Source organism: Cnephaeus nilssonii (assembly GCF_951640355.1).
Source record: "Cnephaeus nilssonii genome assembly, chromosome: 16".
In the NCBI taxonomy this organism is placed as follows: Eukaryota; Metazoa; Chordata; class Mammalia; order Chiroptera; family Vespertilionidae; genus Cnephaeus; species Cnephaeus nilssonii.
In genome coordinates, this window is record NC_137087.1 from 38,700,071 (window position 1) to 38,725,866 (window position 25,796).

Here is a 25,796-nt window from a genome sequence, read left to right on the forward strand (position 1 = left end):
TGAAGGTCTTCTGTTAGGACTATCAACTGAGGACCAGTGGGAAACTTTTGTTTTCTTTAGAGAAAGAAAAATGTCTGGCTCAATTACTTAAAAACACAACAAAACTGAAGCCTAATTTGCCTGCAGGAAATTGAACAGATCTTAAATGTATAGTTTAAAGCTCAACTACTTTAATGTTATCATACAAGTAGTTGAGCTTAAAGGACTGGGGGAAATGCTTCAATGCCACGATATATGCTAAAATTATGTTCACCTACGTTCTGGAAAAAGTGATCTGTACTCCAAGAATCAAATAGCCAAGAAAATGGAACTTGAAAGTGAAATGAGAACATATAAGGAAATGGTTGATTCAACTAAACAGCTGTGTCCAAATCACTAAAACTAGATTAAATGGTTTCCTAGGAAGTCTGCATTTGCAGGGAACACAATGGGAGGGCAAAGGGGAGGAGGTGGGCACCTGGGGGAGGTTGCTTGGGGGAATGAGCTTTGGGAAAGAATATGATGAAAAGGCTTGAACAAATCCAGAAGGAAGAAAAGAAACTGAAATAGATAATATATTAAGTGGAGTTAACTTGGAAAAAAATCATTAAAAAAAATCTGTGCGGAGCAATCGATAGTTGAATGAGTGCCTTTTTAGTACTGAATTGAGGAAGGAGGAGGAAGGCACGAAGATTTATTGGGACTTACTAGGGTCATTGAATGGCTGGGAAGAGTAAAAGGATAACTTGGTTTAGGCCTCCAGCCCAAAGACGACTTCACATTTAAACAGTTCCAGACTAAGGACCTTAATTAAATAGGCGATCCATCCCCTTAAAAAATTATCTTTATTATTGAAAGTATTACAGATATTCCCTACCCCCCCCCCCCCCATTGACCTCCTCCACCCTCCAACCCTCAGACTTCACCACAGTTGTCTGTGTCCATGGGTTATGCATATACGTATATAAGTTCTTTGATTAATCTCTTCCTACCCTCAGCCCTCCACCGCCCCCGCAACTTTCTTCTGAGATTCATCAGTCTGTTTCATGCTTCCATGTCTCTGGATTTATTTTGTTCATCAGTTTATTTTGTTCATTAGAGTCCACATGTAATAGGTGATCCCTTTTAATCCTCACTATAATCCTACAAGGTGGGTGATATTACAGACAGAGAAACTGAAGCTCAGTATGAAGTCCTAGAGATATCTACTCAGAATGATTTTTTACTCTAAGTCAAATGGATCCAAAGTTGTTCAAGCAATTATCTAAATTTCCTTATATAGAAAAAATGTGTTTACTGTTTAAGTAGAGTATTCAGGTAATTGGCATGTTTAAAATTTTCATCACCTAGACCAGCACTGCCCAATAGAAATGTAATGTGAGACACATAATATGATTTAAAATCTTCTAGTAGTCACATTTTTAAAAGCAAAAGGAACAATTTAAATAATATATTTTATTTAATATATAATTTCAACATGTAAGTAGTATACAAAATTATTAATGAGCTATTTTACTTTTTTATATTAAGTCTTTGAATTCTGCTGTTAGACTTATAGACTATTTCAGTTTGGATTAGCCACCTTTCAAGGGTTCAGTAGCCACATGGAGCAACCTTATTGGACAAGAGACATATCAGAATATGTGAAGTACGAGTACACTGGTTCTAGCTTTTTGAAATAAATGACCCAGGAGGCCACAAGTATGAGAGGCCCATCAGAATGTGAATGGGTGAATGATGAATACCCCCTTTTTTGCTTTTCCAGAGGAAAGGCCATAATCTGATTATTTATTTATTTCTTAACTTATTTATTTATTTATTTATTTATTTATTTATTTAGTCCCCAGCACTGATACATATAAAGCAAAAATCATGTTTGATCCAATGTCCTCTGACTGGTCCTAATCCCCCTGTGGAGCAGCTATTGTTAGCAGTGTCATGCTTCTAGATATATTTGTATGCATTTACATACATGCATACATTCAGAGATTTTTTAAAAATATATATATATTATTGATTTTCCACAGAGAGGAAGGGAGAGGGATAGAGAACTAGAAACATCGATGAGAGAGAAACATCGATCAGCTGTTTCCTGCACACTCCCTGCTGGGTATGTGCCCGCAACCAAGATACATGCCCTTGACTGGAATCGAACCTGGGACCCTTGAGTCCCCAGGCCGATGCTCTAGCCACTGAGTCAAACCGGTTAGGGCAATTTAGAGATATTTTATTGACATGATTGTTTTTAAAAAATTGGTGAAATAGCACGTGTTGTTTCCCAATTTGCTTTTCTCATTTAGCAAAATGACTTTGAGAACTCTTCATGTTGGTAGATTTATCAACCTCTTTCTTTTAAACTGTTGCATAGTAGTCTATAATTTATTTAACCATTTCCTCAGCAATGGATAGGCTCTTCCTAATTTACTATTGTTGTTATTAGAACAACAATGGATATAGTGGCCTCTCTTTGATGGTGAAAATAGCATCATTTTCAGAGAGGAGGACGACAAATCTGTAGAGATTGAGAAATTAAACAAATTGTTCAAACTGTATGATTGAGGGACACTGCCTCTCTGACTTCCCCAAGCCCTCTCTTAAAGCTACACCATTTCCCTCAGATGTTCAAAATAAGTTATTGCAAGTATTTCTTTGCTAGAGGATACCTCCATTTTTTAGGGTTTTGGAACTGGGATAGAGAATGAATAGAAACAAAATAATTAAAGCCCAGAATAGGTAAAGTCTCCAGTCAGAACAACAGTGTGATTCCAGTTTAGAAAATTCACTGGGATTCTTCACATCCTGACCTCTGTCCTCCAGGTCCTCAAAGCCCTCACATTGCTTCTGGCTGCTCTCCGATGTCCTGACGCAGGCCTGCCTTCTCCTCTCTTCCCCGCTAGTGCCCCCTGTTCCAACATTCTTCATCACTGTAATCCTCCCGAGGGATTAAATTAATTAATTTAATATTTAATCCATACACATTAATAACAATTACCAAGTCTCCTCTAACCTTCATAAGGAGACCCATACTTTAAAAGATGTGTTAAACTGATGATTTTTCTATCTCTTTATCCATCTATTCATTCATTCAACAAACATTTAATGACTATCTACCGAGTACAAAGCACTGGTTTAGGCCCCAGAGATGCAAAGATGAAGTAAGGACTTCCGTATACTGTCAGTGGGGGCAGTAATCGTTGGGGCGGCCTGGGAGGAGAGTGTTATAAAAGGGAGCCATTTCAAGGTTCTGCCCAACACAGTATTTAAAGATAGTAGAGAGATAAAACTCCTTGAAAAGGTGTTCTAAAATGGACCATACACTCTTCCACCCCACACGGTCCCTAGGGTTTTTCCCCCTCTCTCTCCTTGGTCCCCAGGTCCTGGCTGTGGACGTTCCTTTGCTTCTCTCGCCACAGCACCGCTGCCTCTCACTTCAGGTAAGGAACAAATCTGGCACCTCTGAGCAGTCCAAGAGCCCATGGTGCCAAGGCATCCTGTGATGCACTATTAAATCTCCTTTGTGAGGCAGATGTCCATGCCAAGCACATACTGCTTAAGTACGCGATTAGTAACTTCTTCCCCACTGCAGTTCTTAATGAAATCATTAACTTACTATGTTTAATAGTAAATTACGCATTGTAGAATTATACTAACCTAAAAGATGTTTAAAATAGGTTTTTGCTTCCTCCACTCCCCCATGTTGACCAAATAGGCCTGGCATCGACCCAAAAAGGATTTTAAATTAGCGAGGCCGTGTCAAAAGAGCTTACCTTGTGCAAAAGGTACCCCCCCTCTTCCATGAAACAAAGAGGCCTGCATGACCACAACTCATTTAAAGTGAAGATTAAACATTTTAACAAGAACAGTGCCCTAATTCAGCGAATTTTATTTAGGTCCCAATGCAGTGCTATTGGCAATGAAGAGCAATTCGAGAAGCCATAACCCAAGACAATTATGGTGAGGGCCTTTAGAGTTTCCTATAAATTTCCCCTGGTGACCTCAGAGCCAACGCTCGACCACATAGTCAAATATTTGTATTAGGTGTTCCTGTGTTTAACACACTAATTAAAAAGATGGAATTCTTTGATTCTATCTCAAATCATTTACTTCTAATCTCTTTCTGGAAAAGCCTGCTGGATAAATGGAACTCAGAGTACGCTTTCTGAAAAGAGGCTTGAGCATGTTGCAATAAATCCAGGGGCCAAGGACATTAATGTACCTGAAGTGCTCTTAATGACCTATGGTAGCGATCATCCTTCCAGTCCTGTTGCAGGGACCTTTATTTTGAAGGTTATAAATCCTTTGAGAAATGACTATAATGGGGAAAAGCTTTACCAAAGGAAACTTGAGTTCAAACACAGCTAAATGCACTGGCCAGAAGGGCAGGTTTAAGGACAGGTGAGGAAGCCATGACACTTTGAGGCATTAACTCAAAAAACTTGCCTTTGGTGAGGTTACAAGACTGGCCCTGAAACTGACCCAGAGGAACCAAAGTACCATTTGGAATTCTCTCCATTGTCCCTATAATAATGTACTTCTCTTCCCTTCTTTCCCATGTCCAGTTAGGGATGGGAAGGGCTTATAAAGAGGTATCATCCATAGTATGGGAGGACCACTTGTATCAGAATCAACTTGAGGGAATTACCATGAATGAACACTCCTAGGCCCAACCTCATTCCTACTGAGCCAGAAACCTTTGTGATGGTGGTGGTGGTGGTAGTGGTGGCAGGAGTGTGTGTGTGTGTGGGGGTGGGGTGGGGTGGGGTGGGGGGGTGGGAAGGATTGGATTCTGATATTTTTGTTTAAAATGTTTAAATATTTATCAATGTATTTTAAAATAACAAAAATAAAAGCATTACATGCTAACATACATATCTCATGAAAAATAATTATATTTTCCAAAACAACTAATACTTTTGTGAGAAGAGTGGTATTATTTTATATTTTTTCAAATCTCTTTAATATCTAGCTTTAGTTAAGGATGTATGAATTCTCTTTTCTACATTGAATCTGTTGAGATATGTTGTTTTGGTTGAAGACTGGCCTCATATATATTTTTATTGATTACAGAGAGGAAGAGAGAGGGACAGATAGAAACATCAATGATGAGAGAGAATCATTGATCAACTGTCTCCTGCATGTCCCCCACTGTGGATCGATCCCGCCAACCAAGCATGTGTCCTTGACCTGGGACCCTTCAGTCCACAGGCTGATGCTCTATCCACTGAGCCAAACTGGCTAGGGCTATAACCTTTAATCTTGTGATTAGGTTTTTAAAACCTACTTCTTTTAAAAGTTTTATCATTAATTTAGCTTGTCACTATTCTTTTTTTATTCTTGTGGTTTTAGTTTGTTCCATTTTTTAAGTTTATTTATGTTAAGTTTGCTTAAGTTTTAAGTTTTTCTGAAGTTCATTCTTAAAATTTTTTATTTAACTTTTTCAGTGTTAACTTGTTTTACCCTTTAATAGTCAATATGTCATAATTTTCTTCTTTTGATTTTTGGATTTCTGATTTTATTACTTATGCCTATGTTTTGTTTTCTATCTAAACATCTGAATTGATTTGTATTCACTGCTCTTCATCTATTTGCTTTAATGTGGAAATATGGCCACATGTGTGACTCCAAGGTATCCTGGCTTCCATTACCTAATGTGCTTCTCTGACTTAGGAGTACCTTGATTAGAGGTTGGGGGCTGGGAGAAGGGGAGGAGCCTGTAGTTTCTTTAGTAGGTCAAAGGAGCTGGAGCTAAAGGATGAATATGGTGCATTTTCTTGAAGGATCCATTTTACTCAAAGTTCTGGGAGGGGAAAAAAAATTCAGATCCTTGGAGAGAAATTATCAATATGTACACTTGAAAAGTGCTGTCAACGTTAAAAAATTCACCCCAAGCCCTAGCTGGTGTGGCTCAATGGATAGAGCATCTGCCTGCAGACTGAAGGGTCCCAGGTTTGATTCCCATCAAGGGCACATGCCTGGGTTGCAGGCTTGATCCCCAGTAGGGGGCGTGCAGGAGGCAGCCGGTCAATGATTATCTCTCATCATTGATGTTTCTATCTCTCCCTCACCCTTCCTCTCTGAAATATATTTAAAAAAATTCACCCCAAGCTTTAAAAATTGATAGACTCAATGTAGCAACATCTCACTTGTAAACCAGTGAGAAGTGTCCAGATGATATTTGTGTCAAATATGTTAACCCAAAGGCTTCTGCCTTCTCTTTCCCCTTTTTAATACCGCCTTTAAGATTAAAAAGGCCCTCTCTCATTCAGGTTTGCCTTTGACAATCCCTTCAGTTTCCTCCTGATTTGCTAATTTTCTGTCTTTTCATCACAGTTGTCCCATGAAACATCAGTTTCTCCTCCTGGGCCCAGCTCATAGACAAAAGTATGGGTCTTAAAACACTGAACTTTCATTCCTTCTCTCTTTCTCTGCCATCAAGGTGCGTGCATTTGAATCTCCTTCACCATGTCTTCCCACAAGACTTTCAGGATCAAGAGGTTCCTGGCCGAGGAACAACAGCAGAATCGGCCCATTCCCCAGTGGTTTCAGATGAAAACTGGTAATGAAGTCAGGTACAACCTGAAGGGGAGACATTGGAGAAGAACCAAACTGGGCCTATGAGGAAGCACACATGAGAGATGGCTTGCATATTTATGCGGTATCCAGGTTTCCTGCATCTTTCAATGATTGAAACGATCACTACTGTCTGGACAGTTGGGCATTTTAATTGGGAAATGATTGGACTCATGCTTTTGCTCTGTCGATTTTCTGTCTGCAGTAGTGGGCTGGCTCAGTAATAAATGTGTGAGACCTTTAAGAAAAACAACACTGAACTTTCCTTCTGCAATATGTCCTTCTCAGTGTGGCAAGGAATTGCATTTTTTCCCATGTGTTTCTCAGCCAAAGCACAGTACTGAGGCACTATAGGTGTTCAATGAATGTTACATGAGCCATTGAACGAATGAATGGGTGCATGGATGAATGCATGCATGCAAGGATAGATGGCCAGCACTTAAGATCACCCTTGACTTCTTGACTGCCACATGTAATGACCTATTCTCAGTTCTCATTATTGCAAACCTTTCTGCAACATAACCTTCTCAACTTTCTCCCCTGCCTCTTATCTATTTCTTAAATATATTTTCTTATTTGGCTTTCAAAATAAAATGCTATTCTGGCACAATCACAACACCACCAAATACTTAATTCTACATCCTTTACTGGTTCTTATTTCTTCTCCTGGCTTTTTAACTGTGGACATCCCAAGGCTCAGACACTGGGCTCATTATTTTCTGCCTGGTTCTACCTGAATAGTTGTCACAGCTTCAACCCTCACCACCATGCTGATAACCCCTAAATCTATATCTCTAGCCCTGACCTATCACCTGAGCTCTGGCCTGTTATCTCTGTCTGCTTACTATTGGAGACTTCTGCTTGGATTTCCCACTACCATGTATCCCAAACCAACCTCTTCAGATTACATTTTCCCTATGGGGTAAATGTATGTGTGTATGTGGAGGGTATATTTTACTTGCTTTGGTACCACTGCAAACAGTAATAATAAAATAATAATAATAGTGACCATATTCTTATTACCTATTATCCATCAGGTTATTTAATCCTCGTAACAACCCTGTAAGGTCAGACTTATCTGCCTTTGCATAGGTAAAGAACAGTCTCAGAGAAGTTAATCTGTCCCAAATAACAAAGCTAGTTATGTGAGATTGAAATTCAAGATTGAATCCCAAAGCTCAAGTTCCTTCTGCTATGTCACACAACTGTAACATTTGAAAATTAATAGCTAAATTCCTTGAAAGGTGGGAACATCAATGATTTCCATGAGTCCTTGGATTTTGGCATGATCTACACATCCCTCTATTCACAATGTTTGCCAAATAACAGATGGTGATTAAACATAGAGGGCAGATATGGGTTCAATCTCAGTGCCTTTGGACTCAGACAGACCTGGGTTCAATCTCAGTGCCATTATTTAGATGAGAGGGCAGTGTAGTTAACCTTTCTAAGGCTCAGTTTACTCATCTGTGAAATAAGGACATTAACAGCTATCTTCCAGGAATATTGGGAAGAACACATCTAGAATCAATTGGAATGTCCATCAAGTGATGAATGGATAAACAAAATGTTATATCCTATATAATAAAAGCCTAATATGCTAAGTGTCCGGTTGTCTGGTTGTCCGTTCAACCAATCAAAGCGTAATCTGCTAATGATATGCTAAGACCACTCAACTGCTTGCTATGACGTGCACTGACCACCAGGGGGCAGACACTCCTACCAGTAGATTAGCTTGCTGCTGGGGTCCTGCCGATCTGGACTGAGCGAGACGGGCTGGACATGCCCTGGAGCCATCCTGCTGTCCCTCCCCAGCTGGCCAACCTCCCGCGTCCCTCCCCAGCCCCTATCATGCACTGGTGGGGTCCCTCGTCCTGGCCTGCACCCTCTCGCAATCCGGGACCCCTTGGGGGATGTTGGAGAGCTGGTTTCGGCCTGATCCCGCAGGCCAGGCTGAGGGACCCCACTGGTGCACGAATTCGTGCACTGGGTCTCTAGTATTCACATAACAGAATACAGTTGACCCTTGATAGGGGGATAGGGGTGTGGACACTCAGAAGGTTGAAAATTTTCATATATCTCCTAGCCAGCTCTCTGCATACTCAAAATTCCCCAAACTGACTGAAAATACCATTTGGCAACTAAAAGCAATGGTGTTCTGATGCACTCTACAACATGGATGAAACTTGCAATCATTATGCTAAGTGAAAGATAAAAGACCACATGTTGTATGATTCCATGTATATGAAATATCCAGAATAGGCAAATCTGTAGACACAGAAAGTTGGATAGTGGTTGCCTGGGGCTGGAGGTGATGTGGGAGAAGTAATGCTGTGAGGGGAATTACAGTGACTGCTAATAGGTACAGCATTTCTTTGTGGAGGAGTGAGAATATTCTAAAACTGATTGTGCACAACTCTGTGGATGCATTAAAAAAAAAAACATTGAATCAAACACTTTAAATGGGTAAATTATTTGGTATGTGAATGATAGCTCATCAAATATTTTTTTTTTTTCCTGCAAAAAGCTTTATTGTTTCATTTGGTCCAATGCATGGGAGAGGGCTTCAGGGTGGTTTAAAAAATGGCTAGTAGTTTCGGGGTAAGGTTCAAGTAAAAGCCAGACACCAGGGGAATGCAGAGGGGCCCCTCAAAGGCCTCAGGGCTCCAAAGGCTCCTAGTCGTGCTGGAGGGTGAGCCTTTCCAAAACACACTTGTCCAGCTCAGCTGGGGGCCGGCCAGCTGCGGAGGTGAGCCAGGTGTCGCCCATCTTCTTGATGAGTTTCACCTCCTCGCCCGGGAAGTGGTTCTCCCGGAAGTCATGAGCTGAGGGGGTAGAACCAGGGCCTACAGCTCCCAAAGGGCCTGGTCAGGTTCCTCTCCAAGGCCAGGGCGGCCTCCATGGCGTCCTGAGTTTTACCCACTCGTCTTGGGGAGGCTTCAGCAAGTACTGGAGAGAATTGCAACTTTAGGAGCCACTCAGCGCCCTCGCGCTTCTTCTCTGCCCACTCCTGCCCTGGAGGGCCACATCGTTGTGTTCGAGAAAGAAGCCCAGAGAGAGGTAGGTGGGAGCCTGCAGATGCAGGCCCGGCGGTTGGCGGCAGCCTCCCCTTCAGTGGAATAATTCTGACGGGTTTGGGAGCTCATTGTTGTTCGGCAATAGGAGTTACGGTAGAAAAACCCCCGCTGTCGGCTGGTCCCGGAGGTGGTTCTGAAGGTGGTGACTGGATAAGACGCTGGAAGGTGGTCAGAGGCAGGAAGAAGGGGCGTCCCGGGGTCTGTTCCGTCCAAACACTGTTAAAGCAGAGACAGATCCAGGACCGCCAAGGGCACTGCCCAAAGATTTTTTTTAATGTATGTCAAAGGTTTAGCACATCATTGGTACTCAATAACTTCTCACTGTTCTGACTTTTTCCTCTTTGCCTGGTTTGACTCCAGCAATTGATTGTGAACATTTGCTCCTACTTGTAATGCCCTGGCTTTTCATTAACTTAACTACAGGCTCTCTCTTCGCCCTGGTTAAACACCTGGTGGACTGACTTTGTCTCCCTTACAGGCACTTTAGGATTCGGGGGCAGTCCGCCTGCTGTTCCTTATTGCTTGACTTCTGTGGTGGCCGGGGCTCCCCTGAATGTGCCCTCCTTCACAATCACCTTCCTGGTCTACCTTTCAGACCTCCCCGCTCTCCTCCTTAATCAGCAAACACTTGATAGGTAACAGCCTTACACAGAGCACCACTAGGCATTGTGGGTGGTGCAAAGGGCTCTTTGACTGTGGTTGGGGAAATACCACAAAGATATAAAAACACAACTGAGATGACAACACATGTCTGTTAAGTATCAATTGTGTAATTCTCACATAGGTGCTACGGAAGTTTAAAGAAGTGGGAGATCATTGATCAGGGAAGTCTTAAAAAAGCAGTTGGTTTTTAATTGGGTAGGCTTCATATCGGAAGAGAGAATGGGGTATCTATCCCTTTACTCAAAGGCACAGATATGTGTCTTTCTTCTTCCCTTTCTCTTCCTGCCCAATAAATTTATCAGGCACACATTATATGCTAGACCTTGGGCTTATAAAAAGAGTAAGATTGAGTCCTGCCCTCTAGGAGCTTAGTGGTGTGGGGAAGCTGGACTCACAAAGAAATGACAAGAAATCCATGAATTTAGAAGAGCAAATAAGATACTTTTCTGAGTTTGTAAAGACATCACAGCCGAAACCGGTTTGGCTCAGTGGATAGAGCGTCGGCCTGCGGACTCAAGGGTCCCAGGTTCGATTCCAGTCAAGGGCATGTACCTTGGTTGCGGGCACATCCCCAGGAGGGGGTGTGCAAGAGGCAGCTGATCGATGTTTCTCTCTCATCGATGTTTCTAACTCTCTATCCCTCTCCCTTCCTCTCTGTAAAAAATCAATAAAATAATTAAACAACAACAACAACAACAAAAAACACATCACAGAAAAACTGACCTTTGGACGTTTAGAGTGAAAGAGGCGAGGAAGCAGGTGATGTTCCAAGTCAGGAAGAGGTGAGGAGGCAGGGTACCGCAAAAGCAAAGGCCAGGGTCGTGAAGGCCGGGATCCAAGGCTGGGAGCTGAGGCTGTTAAGGTGTGTTGGGGCTTCACTGTGAAGGCTTTGTGTTTTGCGTTAAGGCAATCCAAGGGTGGGCCACCCTTTCCACTTGTCTTAGGCAAAACCATCTAATCTCAGTTCTATCTTTCTGCTGTCTCTTGAACATTAGCCTCGTCCCAATACCTTCTGAAGCACGGGCTCTTTCTTACTTGCATTAAACTCTGAATGCTGTCAAGCCATCATCTCTTGAAGCCATGCCATATAGGTCCTCAGGGAAGGCCTCCCTTCACACATCTTAATGGAAGGCAGGGAGGGAAGCTTGATAGAAACCCCTGGCAGAGAGCACCAAATTCAGAATCAAAATCATGTTGATCCCGCAGATTTTTATCTGTGGGCAAATGCAACATGTCTGTTGCATGCTTTTCCAGATTTTATTTTGATTAAAGCATTTTCAAATGTAGGTTCAAACCACCCAACAAATAAATCTTTATAATGTTCCCCAATGAAATTAGTACACTCTTTATGAAAATTCTCTTTCTATATCCTGAAAGATTTAAGACATCTTTCTAAAAAAGTAAATCTCTTTGTAGATAACTGAGGATTAGTAGAAATGTATATAACACATTCAAATGTACTTGAGAAGTATTTTTAAACGGAGCACTGTACAGATATTGTTTCTACTACCTACAAAGCAAAAATGAGATTGTAGTTTCCAAACTAAATAAAAGGGTGTTTGTTGACTGACTTCATGCTCATTTATCACGTTTTCCTGTATGTATTAATATCTTTAACTGGCCAGTCAATCATACAAAAATTAAATCCTCGGTAAATCTTATCAGTACCACAAAAATAATGGCATTTCTGTTTACAAGGTGTTCAGAGCCTTTGATAATGACTGCAGACAGTCAATAAACACTGAGACATTTACATGGTCAGTAGGAGCCTAACTAAACTATCTAATCTTTCAAAAGTCAGTCAACACAATGAACTCTAAACCTAATCCTCTCAAATACTGGAGAGACAGTTTAGTGCTTTAAATACTACTCAACCCCAAACCCCACACTAAAAAGGACCATTAAGGCTTTCTCTTAAACTCACAGAAGAGGGACATTCTGATTCCAGTTCCATTTTCTGATGGCAGATCTTTAGTTTATAATCTAAGTTCAACATCTGTGATTTGTGAACGGTGACATGTATTTTAAGTATTGTAGGACTTGACTAAAATGGGAAAGAGGAGTAGTATTTGACACTTATTTTAAACCTTTAAAATGCTCTCTCTCATTTTTTTTTTTTTTTTTTTTTTAGATTTCAAGAAAGGAAAACACATTACTTGCTGGTTTTGTTTGCTATCACCAAGTAAACTCACATTAACTCAGAACTCCTGGATAGTTGGTGCTATATTTATTGCTGCTGTCTTTTTAAAAAGATGCTGAAAGAAAAAAAAAAGTTCTATTAATTACCCATTTTCTCTCTTCTAGGCATGTGTTACCCAATGAAGATAAAGGTTTGAAAATTCTACGTAAAATCCTAATAAGAGGTTTGCATAAGGGAAGTTGAGAATTCCTGACTATCCGGTCATTAATTTGGATACTAAAAGAAACTTTGGGTTTTCAGTGCCAGAGAGAGAGAAGAAGAAAGAAGAATTTTAGCATGACTTGTATAAATACCCTTCCGAATAGATTAAAAAAACATTTTTAGTGATTTTTAGAGAGAGAAAAAGGGAAAGGAGAGAGAGATAGAAATGTCGATGAGAGAGGAACAGCAACATCAATTGGTTGCCTTCTGCACCCCCCTACTGGGGATCGAGCCCACAACCCGGTTATGTGCCCTGACCAGGAATTGAACTGGTGACCTCTTGGTGGACGCTCAACCACTGAGCCACACCAGCTGGGCTTGATGATGTTTTTGTGTTGTTAGTCAATCATATGATGATACTTGGGAGTGCATTTGTTAGTTACTGGCTGGAAAAAGTGAGCCCTGGCATTCCACTCAGAAAGAGTGGTTTTCCTGAGGTGTTTAATTGTGCACTATATTTTTTTCTTGTACACCATTCTGTGTGTTCCTGTTTAAAGAGTCTGGTCAGAGAGGTTCTGATTTATTGCTCTATTCCACACCAGGGACAAGAGTGGGACTGAGAAAGAGTACTGTTGCTGCTGGTGGAACAGCTTTGATGAGCCACTTTCAAAACAGATGTGGCCTTGCCTTGGAAATTGTCTAACACAATAGAGTGCCTGAGGTCTGATGTTCAATTCTCTTCAGGCTGTAGAAACGAGGGATTGTTTGGCTGACCTGGCATTCTGCCATGTCAGAGAGCCCACTGGAATCTCGACTTTGTTATTTGCAGGAAATGGCTGGAAGTCTATGAAAATCTGGAATCCAGGAACAGGATTGAATCATGCCACATTATGAGGTCACCCTCTCTGTATCAGGTCAGTGATTGAGAGGGAGGAGGCTGGTTTGTTTACTTTGGGGTGGGGGAGTGGGGGAACTCACATGGGCAAGCCCCTAATTCTAGCATCTTTGGTCACCATCAAGGCTTAGATTTAAGAATTTCAGGCTTTTTTGTTAGTGGACATACAAATACTCTGTGAACTTGTGGATGAAAAAAAAGGAGATTTCTATGGAAAGTAACCTAACAGGGGGATCTGTCTGATCATGAATTCCTAACTGGGCAGGTCATGGTAGGTAGTCATGTCCCAGGAACATAACTTCTTTACTAAAAGTCTTATCTTTGCTTTAAGCAAGCCCTGTCCATTGTTTTTGTGACTCTGGGTTAATATACCTTCGAACTGCTCTGCTTTCAAACCCCTCATTCTAAAGCATGCAAGAGAGTACACAATCTTAATTATCCTATAATCCAATCATTGTCTGGCTTTCTCCCACCTTCATGTAATCTTTCTTAGGTTCACTTCCTAATTTAAAATACATAAAAGAAACTGCAAACTGTTGTTCTTGGGAGTATCTACCTCAGTCTGTTGAGGTTTTGCTTCCAGGTGTATCCTCTGTTTGGCTAAATACATTTTTATAAAAATTCTCTACAGTTTGGACATTCTTATGTCGACAAGGTCCAACGATCCTTTAACTCCATTGGAACCTAAAATCCATTGATTTCAAGTATATTTTTATTGCCCCTCACTCCTGTCATGTCCTTCCTTCCTAACTCAGTTTAAATCTGTGGTCAAACCTTTTAATAATGCTGTTGAATATACTCATACCTCCCTTGTGCCTCTCTCATTTTGCTGACTGACTTGGCTACACTATAACCTTTGTTAAACTCAACTTTCCCCTACTTCATTTACATGGTTGAACTAAGCTGGAAAAAAAAAAAAAAAGCATTCTACCAAGCTGACTGGTCTTGTTTTACATTTCTGATTACTCATCTCTAGTGGAACCTTCAAGCTGCTCAGCAATCATACTATATTTCCCTAGGCCATGCATTTGTTCACTCTACTGGAAGACTTTGCTTCCTATATACTGAGAAAATGGAAGCCATCAGAAGAAAACTTCCACGTGCTCCCACAACCACATCTGCCCACCTACCAGCATCTGGGCTCATAGACTCTGCCTTCCCTCCTGTTCTTCTAGGTGAACTCGCCACACTCTTTACAAAGGCCAACATCTCCACCCGCCCGATCAGTCAAGTGTAGTGCTGCAGGTGCTCTCTCTACTACATCATGAATTTCCCCCTCTCTTTCCCGGTACCAGATAAGCATTCTCTCATCATAAAAAACAACAACATAATCCTGCCCCCCCAAACCCAAATCTCTTCTGATCCCTCTTCTTATTGCAATTTACCCTTCCTCATGTTTCTCTCCTTTCCTTTATAGCAAAATTCCTCAAAAAAGTTGTATCTTCTTGCTGTCTCCAGTTCTCTCATTTCTTTTTCTTTAACTACCACTATTCACTGAAACTACTCTTACAAGGCAACCACAGCTAATCCAGTGGTTGATTTTCAGTCCTCATCTTGCTTGACCTCTCAGTAGCATCTGAAACAGTCACTCTCTTCTGTTATAAATATTTCCCTTACCTGGTTCCCATGAACTCCTGATTTTTCATCCACCTCATTGCTTCTCATCCTTCTTGCTTGGTTCTTTTACTTTCCTTGATCTCTCTCTGTTGGAGTGCTCTAGGATTCATTCAGTCCTAGGATCTCTTCTCTTTTCCATTTATATTTACTACCTCAATCTCACCCAATCTCAGGGCTTTAAATGTTATATATTCTAAATTTATATCTTCAGTCTGTGCCAGTTCCCTGTGTTCCAGACCATACACCCAACTTCCAAGGTAATATCTCCACTTGGATATCTAAGCAAATATCTGAGAATCTGATTGCCCACCTTCATCCAGAGAAATTCCCATAATGTTGCCCTTCTTAGTTGGTGGCAGCTTCATTCTTTCAATTGCTCAAACAAACAAACAAATCTTGGCATCACCCTAACTCTTTAACACCTCACATTCTAATTCATTAATAAATCTTTCAAAATATCTTAAAAATATGACCACTTCTCATCATCTCCATTATTACCACCCTGATCCAAACTACCTTGTAGCTGATCCCACTTCTGCTGTATCTGGTAAATATCAAAGCTGAGATTCAAACCCAGTTATTCCATTTTGAAGACCTTGGTCTTTTGTCTGGGCTCTGCTGTCTCTCTGCCTCTTTACCTTGGTGGCTGCAAATGTAGGAATCTCCCTTATATCCTTTCCCATTCTTTCCATTCCTCCTTAGTAATGGAATCTTACTACATTCAAAATGACACTGTGACCAAATAAAGACTATCCTTCTCAGCTTCATGTACAGATAGATTGGCCATGTGACTAAGTCCTGACCAATGAGATAAAAGCAGATGTTGCTTGGTGGAACTTCCAGAATAATTACTAAGTAAGGGAAACACACAGCTGGTCCACACCCTTTTTGCTGCCTGAATTGAGGACTTGGTGGCTGGAGCTCCAGCAGTGTTTTTGTTTCCGGAGATGACCTTGAGTATGTATGGAAGCCACTCGCTAAAAAGCAGACATATAGAAGCAGTCTTGGTGTCTCATGACTTTATGGAGTTGCCACATCAGCCCTAGACTGTGCTGGTCCATATCTGGACTCTTTCACATGGACAAACAAAGGCCACTGTAGTCTCTTCTCTGTGACTTAAAGCTTAACATAATTCCTGTTAATTTACCTTGTTACATATTTCTTCTGGATCTTTTACAGACCTACAACAATTTTGACATTACAAAAATCTATGATAAGAAGATAATAATAAGATTGTCCATTGTGTCAGAATTTTACTTATGTAATGTTTATGACTTATAAAAGAAAACAATTTATAGTCTTGATCTTTCCTGTTATTGAGATTATCTTAAATCTCCAAATCACAAGTCTACCTCAAGGCTATGAATTGTAGGCCTATTTAAGCAGAGAAGCAGTTGAATCTTACAAATGTGGAAAGTTGGTTGGGAGGTGGTTCTGTGTGGAGTCCCTCTTGAAATTCAGGCCATAGGATCCAGATATCATTTATCTCTAAGATGAATTTTGACTGATGGAGAGAGCATGTCCTTCAAGCGCTATCTTTCACTAGTGTCTGGACAAGTTATTATTTTTATCTGTAGAACAGATACTAAAAATAGCTATTCCATAGGGCTATTAGAGATAATAAAATGTATGTGAAAGGGCCTAGTTCATAGTAATCATTCAATAAATATTTGTTCATTCGTCTTGATAATATATTACATTTTATAAATGCTTTAGAATTTTAAAAATATGTTCACATTCTATACAGTTACTGTCAAAACACCAAGCACCAATTACACTTCATCTAAGAGCTTTTGGATGGTTGTATTTTAATTACTTTAGGATGTGACCAACTTTTGTGGAGTTGAGTTAGTTGGCTTCACTATTCCCCTGCAACATTTCCTTTGCACTTGTTGATTTCCATGGCTACATGATAATTGCTTCCTGAGAAACAAAGGAACACATGTGTTTAGAAGTAAAAAGGAAGCATACAGATCACCTATTGAACCATAACCCTGTAAAACCTGATATAAATGGAAACTTTTCTTTTTATCATAGTGTGTTTGAAGTGAAGGAATTCACATTAGTCATTCGCTCAGTTTTTAGTCTATGATAGATGTCCTTGTAAGGGGACAGATTGTGTCAGGCCTTGTGAACCTAATATACCCCAAAATGTTTTGTGAGATAGAGTGTTTTTACAACATCAAAATTTCTGAGTGGTGGCCAATCTAGAAAAGTGATTGTAGGTAATGGGAAATTTGAAGGTAAAGAATGAGTGGAGGAAGAAATAAGTCACCACTCTAAAACACACTGGCTCCTTTTTACTACACTGATTAATTGATTATTTTAGCAAACATTTATTGAGGAGTTCTATATATGACATCTTGTACTAAGTGCTCTGAAAACTCTGAAGGTGAATCAGGGCCAGAGGTGGTCTTCAAAGAATTCATAGCTTAGTATTGGAAATAAAACATATATGTCCTCTACCTAAATTATGTCCTATGTGAAGTAAAATTCAGGACCTAAGGTGGCTTTGAGAAGGGAGATGTCTGTGTTGAGACATTTTAAAAAATACATAGAAATTAGTTTACCAGGTAGACAAAAGGAACAGCATCTACAAAGGCCCAGAGGTAACCAGGCTCAGAGTTAATGGATCAGAGATAGGCAGAGATTGATCTGGAGAATAAGAGCAGATTAAGAATGTCTATGTTGGGGATAGCATTATTAGTAAGTGGGTGTTTGGTATAGAGACAGGCTTAAAGTGGGGAGGGAATGCTATAGACTGAATGTTGGAGTACCCTCAAACCTAATCCCCAGTGTGATTGTATTTGGAGGTGGGGCCTTTGAGAGGTGATTAGGTCCTGAGGGAGGAGCCCTCATGATTGAAATTTGTGTCCTTATAAAAAGAGACCCCAGAAAGCTCCATTGCCCCTTCTACCATGTGAGGACACAGTGAGAAGATGGCCATTACTGGACCAGGATGCAGACTCTCACCAGACACTGAATCTGCTGATGCTTTGATCTTGGACTTCCCATCCTGTGAAAAATAAATGTTCGCTGTTAAGCACCCAGTGTATGGCAATCCGTAAGATCAGCTCAAATGGACTAAGACAGAGAAGAAAGTTAATGAATTAGGTTTTGGACATGTTGAATGTCAGTGGGACAGGATATTCTGGTGGAGATGTTATTGTAGATTGTTAGAAATAAAGTTTGGAGCTTAGATTTGGGACCCATCAACACACAAGTGGAGGATGAACTCATAAGAGTCTAACACAAGAAGAAAAAATTGAGGACAGATTGCTGGGAAAAAACTACATTAAAGGGACAGGAGGCTGAGAAGGAGAAGTCAAGGAGATCTGATGAAAAACCACAAGAAAACTTTAGCTTCCACCTTCAGTAGAGTCCCTTTTTAATGATGGTTGGGGAATGTCAAAGCAGAAAAAAAACATACCCACTAAAGGTGCATTTAATCAGATCCTTTTTTTTTTCTTTTGAGGTTCTTTCCTAGGGATTTGAGATTCTTTTTTTAAATATTCTTTTCTTCTCACCCAAAAATGAACTCCAGGAGTGTACAGCCTGGAGAATGGAAGGTTCTAGGACTCATGTGAAAAGCAATGGCCCTGAGTTATGAAGCTCCATGGAGCCAGGAAGGCAGTATCACACAGTGGTTATGAACTCTAGCATTAGACTGATCTGCATTCAAAGCCTGGCCTTCAAGTGTAGAGGTGAATTTTCCCAGCAGGCATGTGCCATCCTGGGTGTGGACTGCAGGTACCTCGTTCCCAGATCCCACCCACTCTCAGTCCAGTTGGGATAAAAGAGAAATTTCTCCTCTGACCTGTGGACTTTTCAAGGGCTTGGTACATATGAAGCTCTTACATATATTGATTTCTTTTAAAACATGGATGAGTAAATTAACAAAACATAAAAATCAGTACACAGGAAATAACTTTATAATGAGTACTAGCAGCCCGTTTGCACGAAGATTCGTGCAATAGACCTTCACTCACCTGGCTGCCTGCACCAGTTTTCTGCCGGCACCGGGGACCCAGGCCTTGGCTGTGGCCACCGCCTTCTGCCTTCTTTCAGGGTTGGGGCTTGGCCCCGGGCGGCGGCCTTGGGCTCTGCTGCACCCCAGCGTCCCTGCTAAGGATCTTAGGAGCCAACCCCCGGTGGTTGCCTGCTATCCGTGTAGGCTCCCCGCTGGTGCCCAAGGCCGGGAAAGCCTCCGCCTGAGGCTTTCCCGGCCTTGGGCTTGGCCGCACCCAGCGTCCCTGCTACAGATCTTAGGAGCCGAACCCCTGGTCATTGCCTGCGATCCATGCAGGCTCCCCGCTGGTGCCCAAGGCCGGGAAAGCCTCCGCCCGAGGCTTTCCCGGCCTTCGGCTCCGCTGCACCCCAACGTCCCTGCGAAGGTTTCCTGGTGGGCGTGGCTTGTGGGCGTGGCTTGTGGGCGTGGCTTGTGGGTGTAGCGAAGGTATGGTCAATTTGCATATTACTCTACTATTAGGTAGGATATGAGCACTATAATCTTATAACATTTTTATGGGTCACTGACATTTTCAAAACTCTCACCATTGAGCATGAGAGACACATCTATATGTGTCCATTTAAAAAGAAATAGAAGGACAATCTTACCTTAACAAAATTATAAAGCAGTTGATTTTTAAAAATATTATCCTCAGTGGTTCATAACCTTGTTCCTTATTAAACAAGGTCATAAATTAATCTATAGTGCCTTTTATTTCTTGGCACTGTTCTGAAGACCTTATTTGCATTAATTAAATATCCCCAACAAATCTATGAGATAGAAGCTTGTCTATTATGTAGATTAGAAAACTCCAGGCACAGAAAAGTGCCCAGGGTCACATCCTATCTAATAAAAGAGTAATATGCAAATTAACCGTCACTCCAAGACACAAGATGGCTGCCCCCATGTGCACACAAGATGGCCGCTACAAGATGGCCTGCAGGGGAGGGCAGTTGTGGGCAGTTGTGGGAGACCAGGCCAGCAGAGGAGGGCAGTTGTGGGAGACCAGGCCAGGAAGGGAGGGCAGTTGGCGGGGGACCCAGGCCTGCAGGGGAGGGCAGAAGGGAGGGCAGTTGGCGGGGGACCCAGGTAAGCAGGGGGGGCAGTTGGGGGACACCAGGACTGCAGGGGAGGGCAGTTGGAGGCGACCAGGCCTGCAGGGGAGGACAGTTAGGGGTGACCAGGCCGACAGGGGAGGGTAGTTAGGGGCAATCGGGCTGGCCGGGGAGCAGTTAGGCATCGATCAGGCTGGCAGGGGAGTGGTTAGGGGTGATCAGGCTGGCAGGCAGAAGCGGTTAGGGCCAATCAGGCAGAGGCAGGTGAGCAGTTGGGAGCCAGCAGTCCTGGATTGTGAGAGGGATGTCCAACTGCCCGTTTAGGATCGGGCCTAAACGGGCGGTCGGACATCCCTCAAGGGGTCCCAGATTGGAGGGGGTGCAGGCTGGGCTGAGGGACACACACACACACACACACATACACACACACACCGTGCACGAATTTCGTGCACCAGGCCTCTAGTAGCTAATAAGTAGCAGAGGTAGGATTTGAACCTAGGCAGTCCAAATCCAGGGTCTGCATGCAACTGCTACATTACTCAGAAGGACACTTTAGCTTCGGTACCTGACTGTTTATCTGAGACCACTATTGTTTATCACTAGTACAGAAGGAAAGCTACATTGGGCATGCAAAGTGAGGCTTTCTCACCAGGGCTTCAATTGGCGCAGGGACGATGAGGGTATAAGGGGTAGGGTGGGGTGCCGGTAGGTGATGAGAGATATATTTGTGTTAAATCAAGACAACAAGCATGATAATTATTTATACTAATTACAATCATCATCACACAATGATCTTATTTCACAATTTACCTCCTTCAGTACCATTGGCAGGTGACTTCAGCCCCTTGTGACAAACCCTGATTCCTAAGCTAAGAGAGAGAGAGGCTCAGTGCTTGTGGACAGGACAGGGCCCAAAGTGTGTGTGGTAGGGAGCCTCCAGGGAACACACTGACCCTGGCTTTCCTCTGAGATCCTGAAGAAGCGTTTTCTCAGGGGCCCTTGTGTGAAGGGCCTAATCTTTCAGTTGGTCTCCAGGAGCTCACACTGATGGTCCCTTCCTTATCTGAGGGGCAACTGAGAGAAATCTCGGAAGGAGTTGGGCAGAAGAGGCTCCAAACCATCAAGTAGAAACATTTCTGCTGCCTTGTTGGGAATTGACTATAAAATGAACATTTGGAACCACTCTAATGAATGTATCCAACATATACTACAACACATATCTTTTAAGAAAACAATTGGGAACAAAATATTTTTCAATATTTTGCTCAATGAGGACATTTTACAACTTCTTAAATATATTTAATATCACTTACAGAAGAAAAATACATAAAAATAAATCAGATTAGGCTTTGTCTTTTGATTAATGTCTTTTTTCACCGAGCAGGAAAATACTCATTAACAAAAGTTTTGAGAACAATAAACTAACTGGAGGCTATTAATATGAAAATATTGTCAATTGTTCCTCCCGGGGAAATCTCCCTGGACAGCCCACTTCCTGAAAAATGACTCAGCAAAAGCTCCCAAGAAGAGTTCTATGTGTTTAATGCAATTGTTCAGGCCAGTGCTTATTTCTTATCTATAAAGTCCTCTTTGATTGATGATTCATGTTTCTTTTCAGTTATGGGCTTTGAATGCAAACTATTTCTTAATGTAAACAAATGGCTTGGGTATTTAAAGCAAAACATTTCCGTTTGTTTAGTACTATTTCCTATTTGATGCCTGAAACCATATTTTGGAGGGAATTGTTTGGTTTCAAAAGAGGCAAAAGAGAATGATTGTTTAGAGGAATGTGTGCCAAGGAGGGGTGCACTTGCTGTGGGCAGCCTGCCAGACATGTGTGGATTCAAATGGGGCACCCGGTAGCCTACCTTTTCATAGCATGGCCCCCAAAAGTTAGTGTCCTGCATTCTGATGGTAAAGATGCTGATCTTCCTGTGAGAGTAAAGGATATCTTTGGCTTCTTGATAATAGGCCTTGTAGCATATCTTGAAATTCTCAGTTCTGCTGAAGAGATCTGAACTAGATGAACAGAGGATAAATTACACATAGAACAGTTGCCAAACATTCTAGGAAAAAAAAAAAAAGAGCAAGGTATTTGGTGATTTCTAATGACATTTTACAAACTGCCAATAGAGAAGATAAAATGAAAACCTAGAAGGGCATGAGCCACTTTCAATAAAATATGTGGCAAAAGCTGACCACTAGGTAGCACCATAATCTAGCTCTCTGACAATAGGGTTGACTTGATTCTGTGTCGGCCAGGATGAAAATGTTTAAGATTTACACCTGGGAAAAGATCAACAAGGGCGCCCTAAAATTTTTCAGTCAATGGACCCTAATATCTAGAATAATAAAAGCATAATATGCTAATTACACTGGACAGCCAAACGACCTTCCGAATGAAGCGGGGCTGCGATGGCTGAGGCAACTGCCGTGGCTGCGACAGCCGAGGGCAACCGCTGAGGCTGCGAGGGCTGAGCCCTTTGCATGAATTTCATGCATCGGGCCTCTAGTAACAAATAAAAGAGGTATAAGATTCAAGTATTTACTTGGTGAAGGTATTTCTGCTATAGCAATTATGTTCGAGAACTCAGAAAAACAGACAATGTAGGTGGTTGGAGAGATTTTACCCTGTCTTAGTGAAACCACAGATTTGCACAAAGATAAAAGAAATAATCACAAAACAACTAGTCCAGAATTTTCTTGTCGAATTGGGAAAATGCCAATTTAATTAAGCGTCAACAGCACTGATACTTGTTTCAGAGGGTCATTATTGCTTCCATCATTCCTATGTAAGTCTTTCATTCATTCAGCAATCATTCATATACACCCACTGTGCGCCTAACATTATGCTGGTTGCTTTGAGTCTAGAGAAACATAAGGCAGATTCGTTGCTCATTGTCCAGGGAGGTAGATAAATGTATAACAGAAACAATAATATCAAGGGATAGATCTTCGCTAAAGATGTGTTCAAAAGAGTTATGGGAGCTAGAAGCAAATCACTCCCCACAAGGAGGTGGCATTTGAACATGGCCTTAAAAGATGAGTATTTATAACAGCTAACTCCTACTTATGCTCTTCATGTGCTGAATACTCTCCAGAGTGCTGTGCCTAATAAATGCTTAAAAGTCATGTAATCTTCACAACGACCACATGAGGTAGGTGATGCTATTATTATCCCCATGTTACAGATAAGAAAACAAGTTTGAGGAAGGAATGTATAGGGTTCAGAGATGTATAGCCTGTTCCGGGGAATAGAGCTCAGGTAACAGTAGTGATATTATGATATTCACAAAAACACCATATCCTCTATGACTTTATAAACAGAAAAATGTGATGAGTTATATCAGAAATTTAGAACAGATTTTTATAAACCATTTTCTTAATCACTTAAAACTTTTCTTAATGACTCAAAGAACAGTAGGAATATAGTTTATTGAGGAAACACAGATCCATTGAAAGACAAAAATGCTTTCTACAATAAAATATTACATCCTAAATTTTGAAGATGGTAAGAAAAAAATATAGAATGGCCCTGTTGGATCACAATTTTGAATAACATGGATATTTTTTTAAAAACGAACTTTCAACTAAGAAACCATATCGTTGTGCGTCTCCTGAAAATAATAATGCTATAATTTTAAAATTTAACTGAATATCCATGTCTAATGTTGAAATACTACTACTAATATAACTAAAACAACTTTTAACTATTTTATTTTAGATAGCCTTTGCAAGTCAAACTCTGTGATATCATGATTAAATATTTATTGGTTGTCCGTTACTTACAAAGCACTGCACTGCTGTGTCAAGATTATTTATTGAACAAATATTTATTGAGCACTTAACTTGTGCCAGCCATTATGCTAGTAGCTGTGGGTATAGTAACAGTAGCCGCAAAACAACAGTAAGGGCCCAATCTCTGCTACCTCTGTATCTCCATACTTGTCTCCAGCGGCAACCCTTGTTCACCACCCCAGTCACACTCACTTCCCTGGCCATGGCCTCTTTCTACATTAGGGGTCCCTGTTCCCACCTTCTGTGCATATGAATTAGCCATGGGTGCCAAATATCCATTCTTCATTCTCAGTCCCAGTGCTCTTCCTACACTGATGTTTTGTTCTCTTCTGAGCCTTTCTTGTATTTTTTTTAAACTGTGTTAACCATTTTTAAGTGTGCAGTTCAGTGGTGTTAGGTATATTTACCTATTTACATGGTTGTGAAATAAATCTCCAGAAGTTTTTCGTCTTGCAAATTAAAACTCTATACTCTGGGCAGGTAGAAGAGGTATGTATAGGGGGATAAATAGTGATGGAAGGAGACTTGACTTGGGGTGGTGAACACAGCTGATGTACTATAGAATTGTACACCTATATAATTTTATTAATCGAGGTCCCAATAAATTCAAGAATAAAGGAAAAAAACCTATAAAACTCTATACCCATTAAACAACTCCCTGTTCCGCTCTACCCTCAACCCCTGACAACCAACATTCTACTTTTTGTTTCTATGAATTTGACTACTGTAGATACTTCATATAAGTGGAATCATACTGTGTGTGTGTGAGTGTGTGTGTGACTGACTTATTTTTCTTAATATATTGTCCTCAAGCTTCATCCATGTTGGAACGTGAGACAGGATGTCCTTTCTTTTAAAGGCTGAATAATATTCCACTGCATGTTTGTGCTACATGTTTTTTACCCATTCATCATTCAATACATAGTTGGGATGCCCTTCCTGGCATTTTTACTCCTTCTTTTCTAGTACTATTTTTTCTCTCTCTTATATTAAAATTATTCAGGTATTTGTTTTTCTGCTTTCTCATTTTTATGTTTCTTTTTCATCCATCCATCCATCCATCCAACAAATATTTATTGTGTGTTCCCTATTTGCCAGGCACAGTTCTGGGCACTGGAGATACATCAGTGAACAAACCAGAAAAAATTTCCTGTCCTCATTAACCTTGCATCCTAAGAGGAGAGACAAATAATACACAAGGTAAATAAGTGAACAGTATGCTGAAGGTGAGAAGTATTAAGGGATAAAAATAAAGGAGTGGGGTGGGGATACAAAATTCCAGATCAGATTTAAAATATTAGATTTTGTTTCCAGTGAAGGCATCACTGAGGTGATGACTTTTTTGTTGAGTTGCTATTGCAGTAATATATTTTTAAAGTTTTTATTATAATTCATTAGCATTTGCATCTTTAAATATAAGGTTTAGGTTTTACTTTATTTGAGGTGGTAGCTTTTGATTAAAATCCTGAAGGAAGTGATGGAGTGAGCCAAGTGGATATCAGAACAAGAGTATTTCCGAAAGAGGGGCGAGCACGAGGTGGAGCATGCCTGGCATGCTTTTTAGAAAATTCCTAGATATTTGATGTATTTTGATGCTGTGATATATGGTATTGATTTTGGATTTCATTTCTTAATTGTTACTAATATATAGACTTATATTTATTTTTTTTTCATCTAGAGACCTTGCTAAATTCACTCATTAATTCTGTTTGTTGATCCAAAAATACTTTTCTCTTACTGTTCTTCACATGTTTTATTTCTTTATCTTGCCTTATTGCCTTGGCTAGGCCTT

At 40.9% G+C, this 25,796-nt stretch overlaps 1 protein-coding gene across 1 annotated transcript in view; it reads left to right on the plus strand.

Moving 5' to 3' along the window:
• LOC307112910 (large ribosomal subunit protein eL39-like) overlaps positions 1–6,690 on the plus strand; it is a 37,247-nt gene extending 30,557 nt beyond the window's left edge. The window contains exon 3 of the mRNA XM_079794029.1: positions 6,416–6,690. Coding sequence (XP_079650155.1) covers positions 6,442–6,597 — 156 coding nt within the window. The 5' untranslated portion in view covers positions 6,416–6,441 and the 3' untranslated portion in view covers positions 6,598–6,690. The remainder of the gene's footprint in view (positions 1–6,415) is intronic.
• The last annotated feature ends 19,106 nt before the right edge of the window (positions 6,691–25,796 follow it).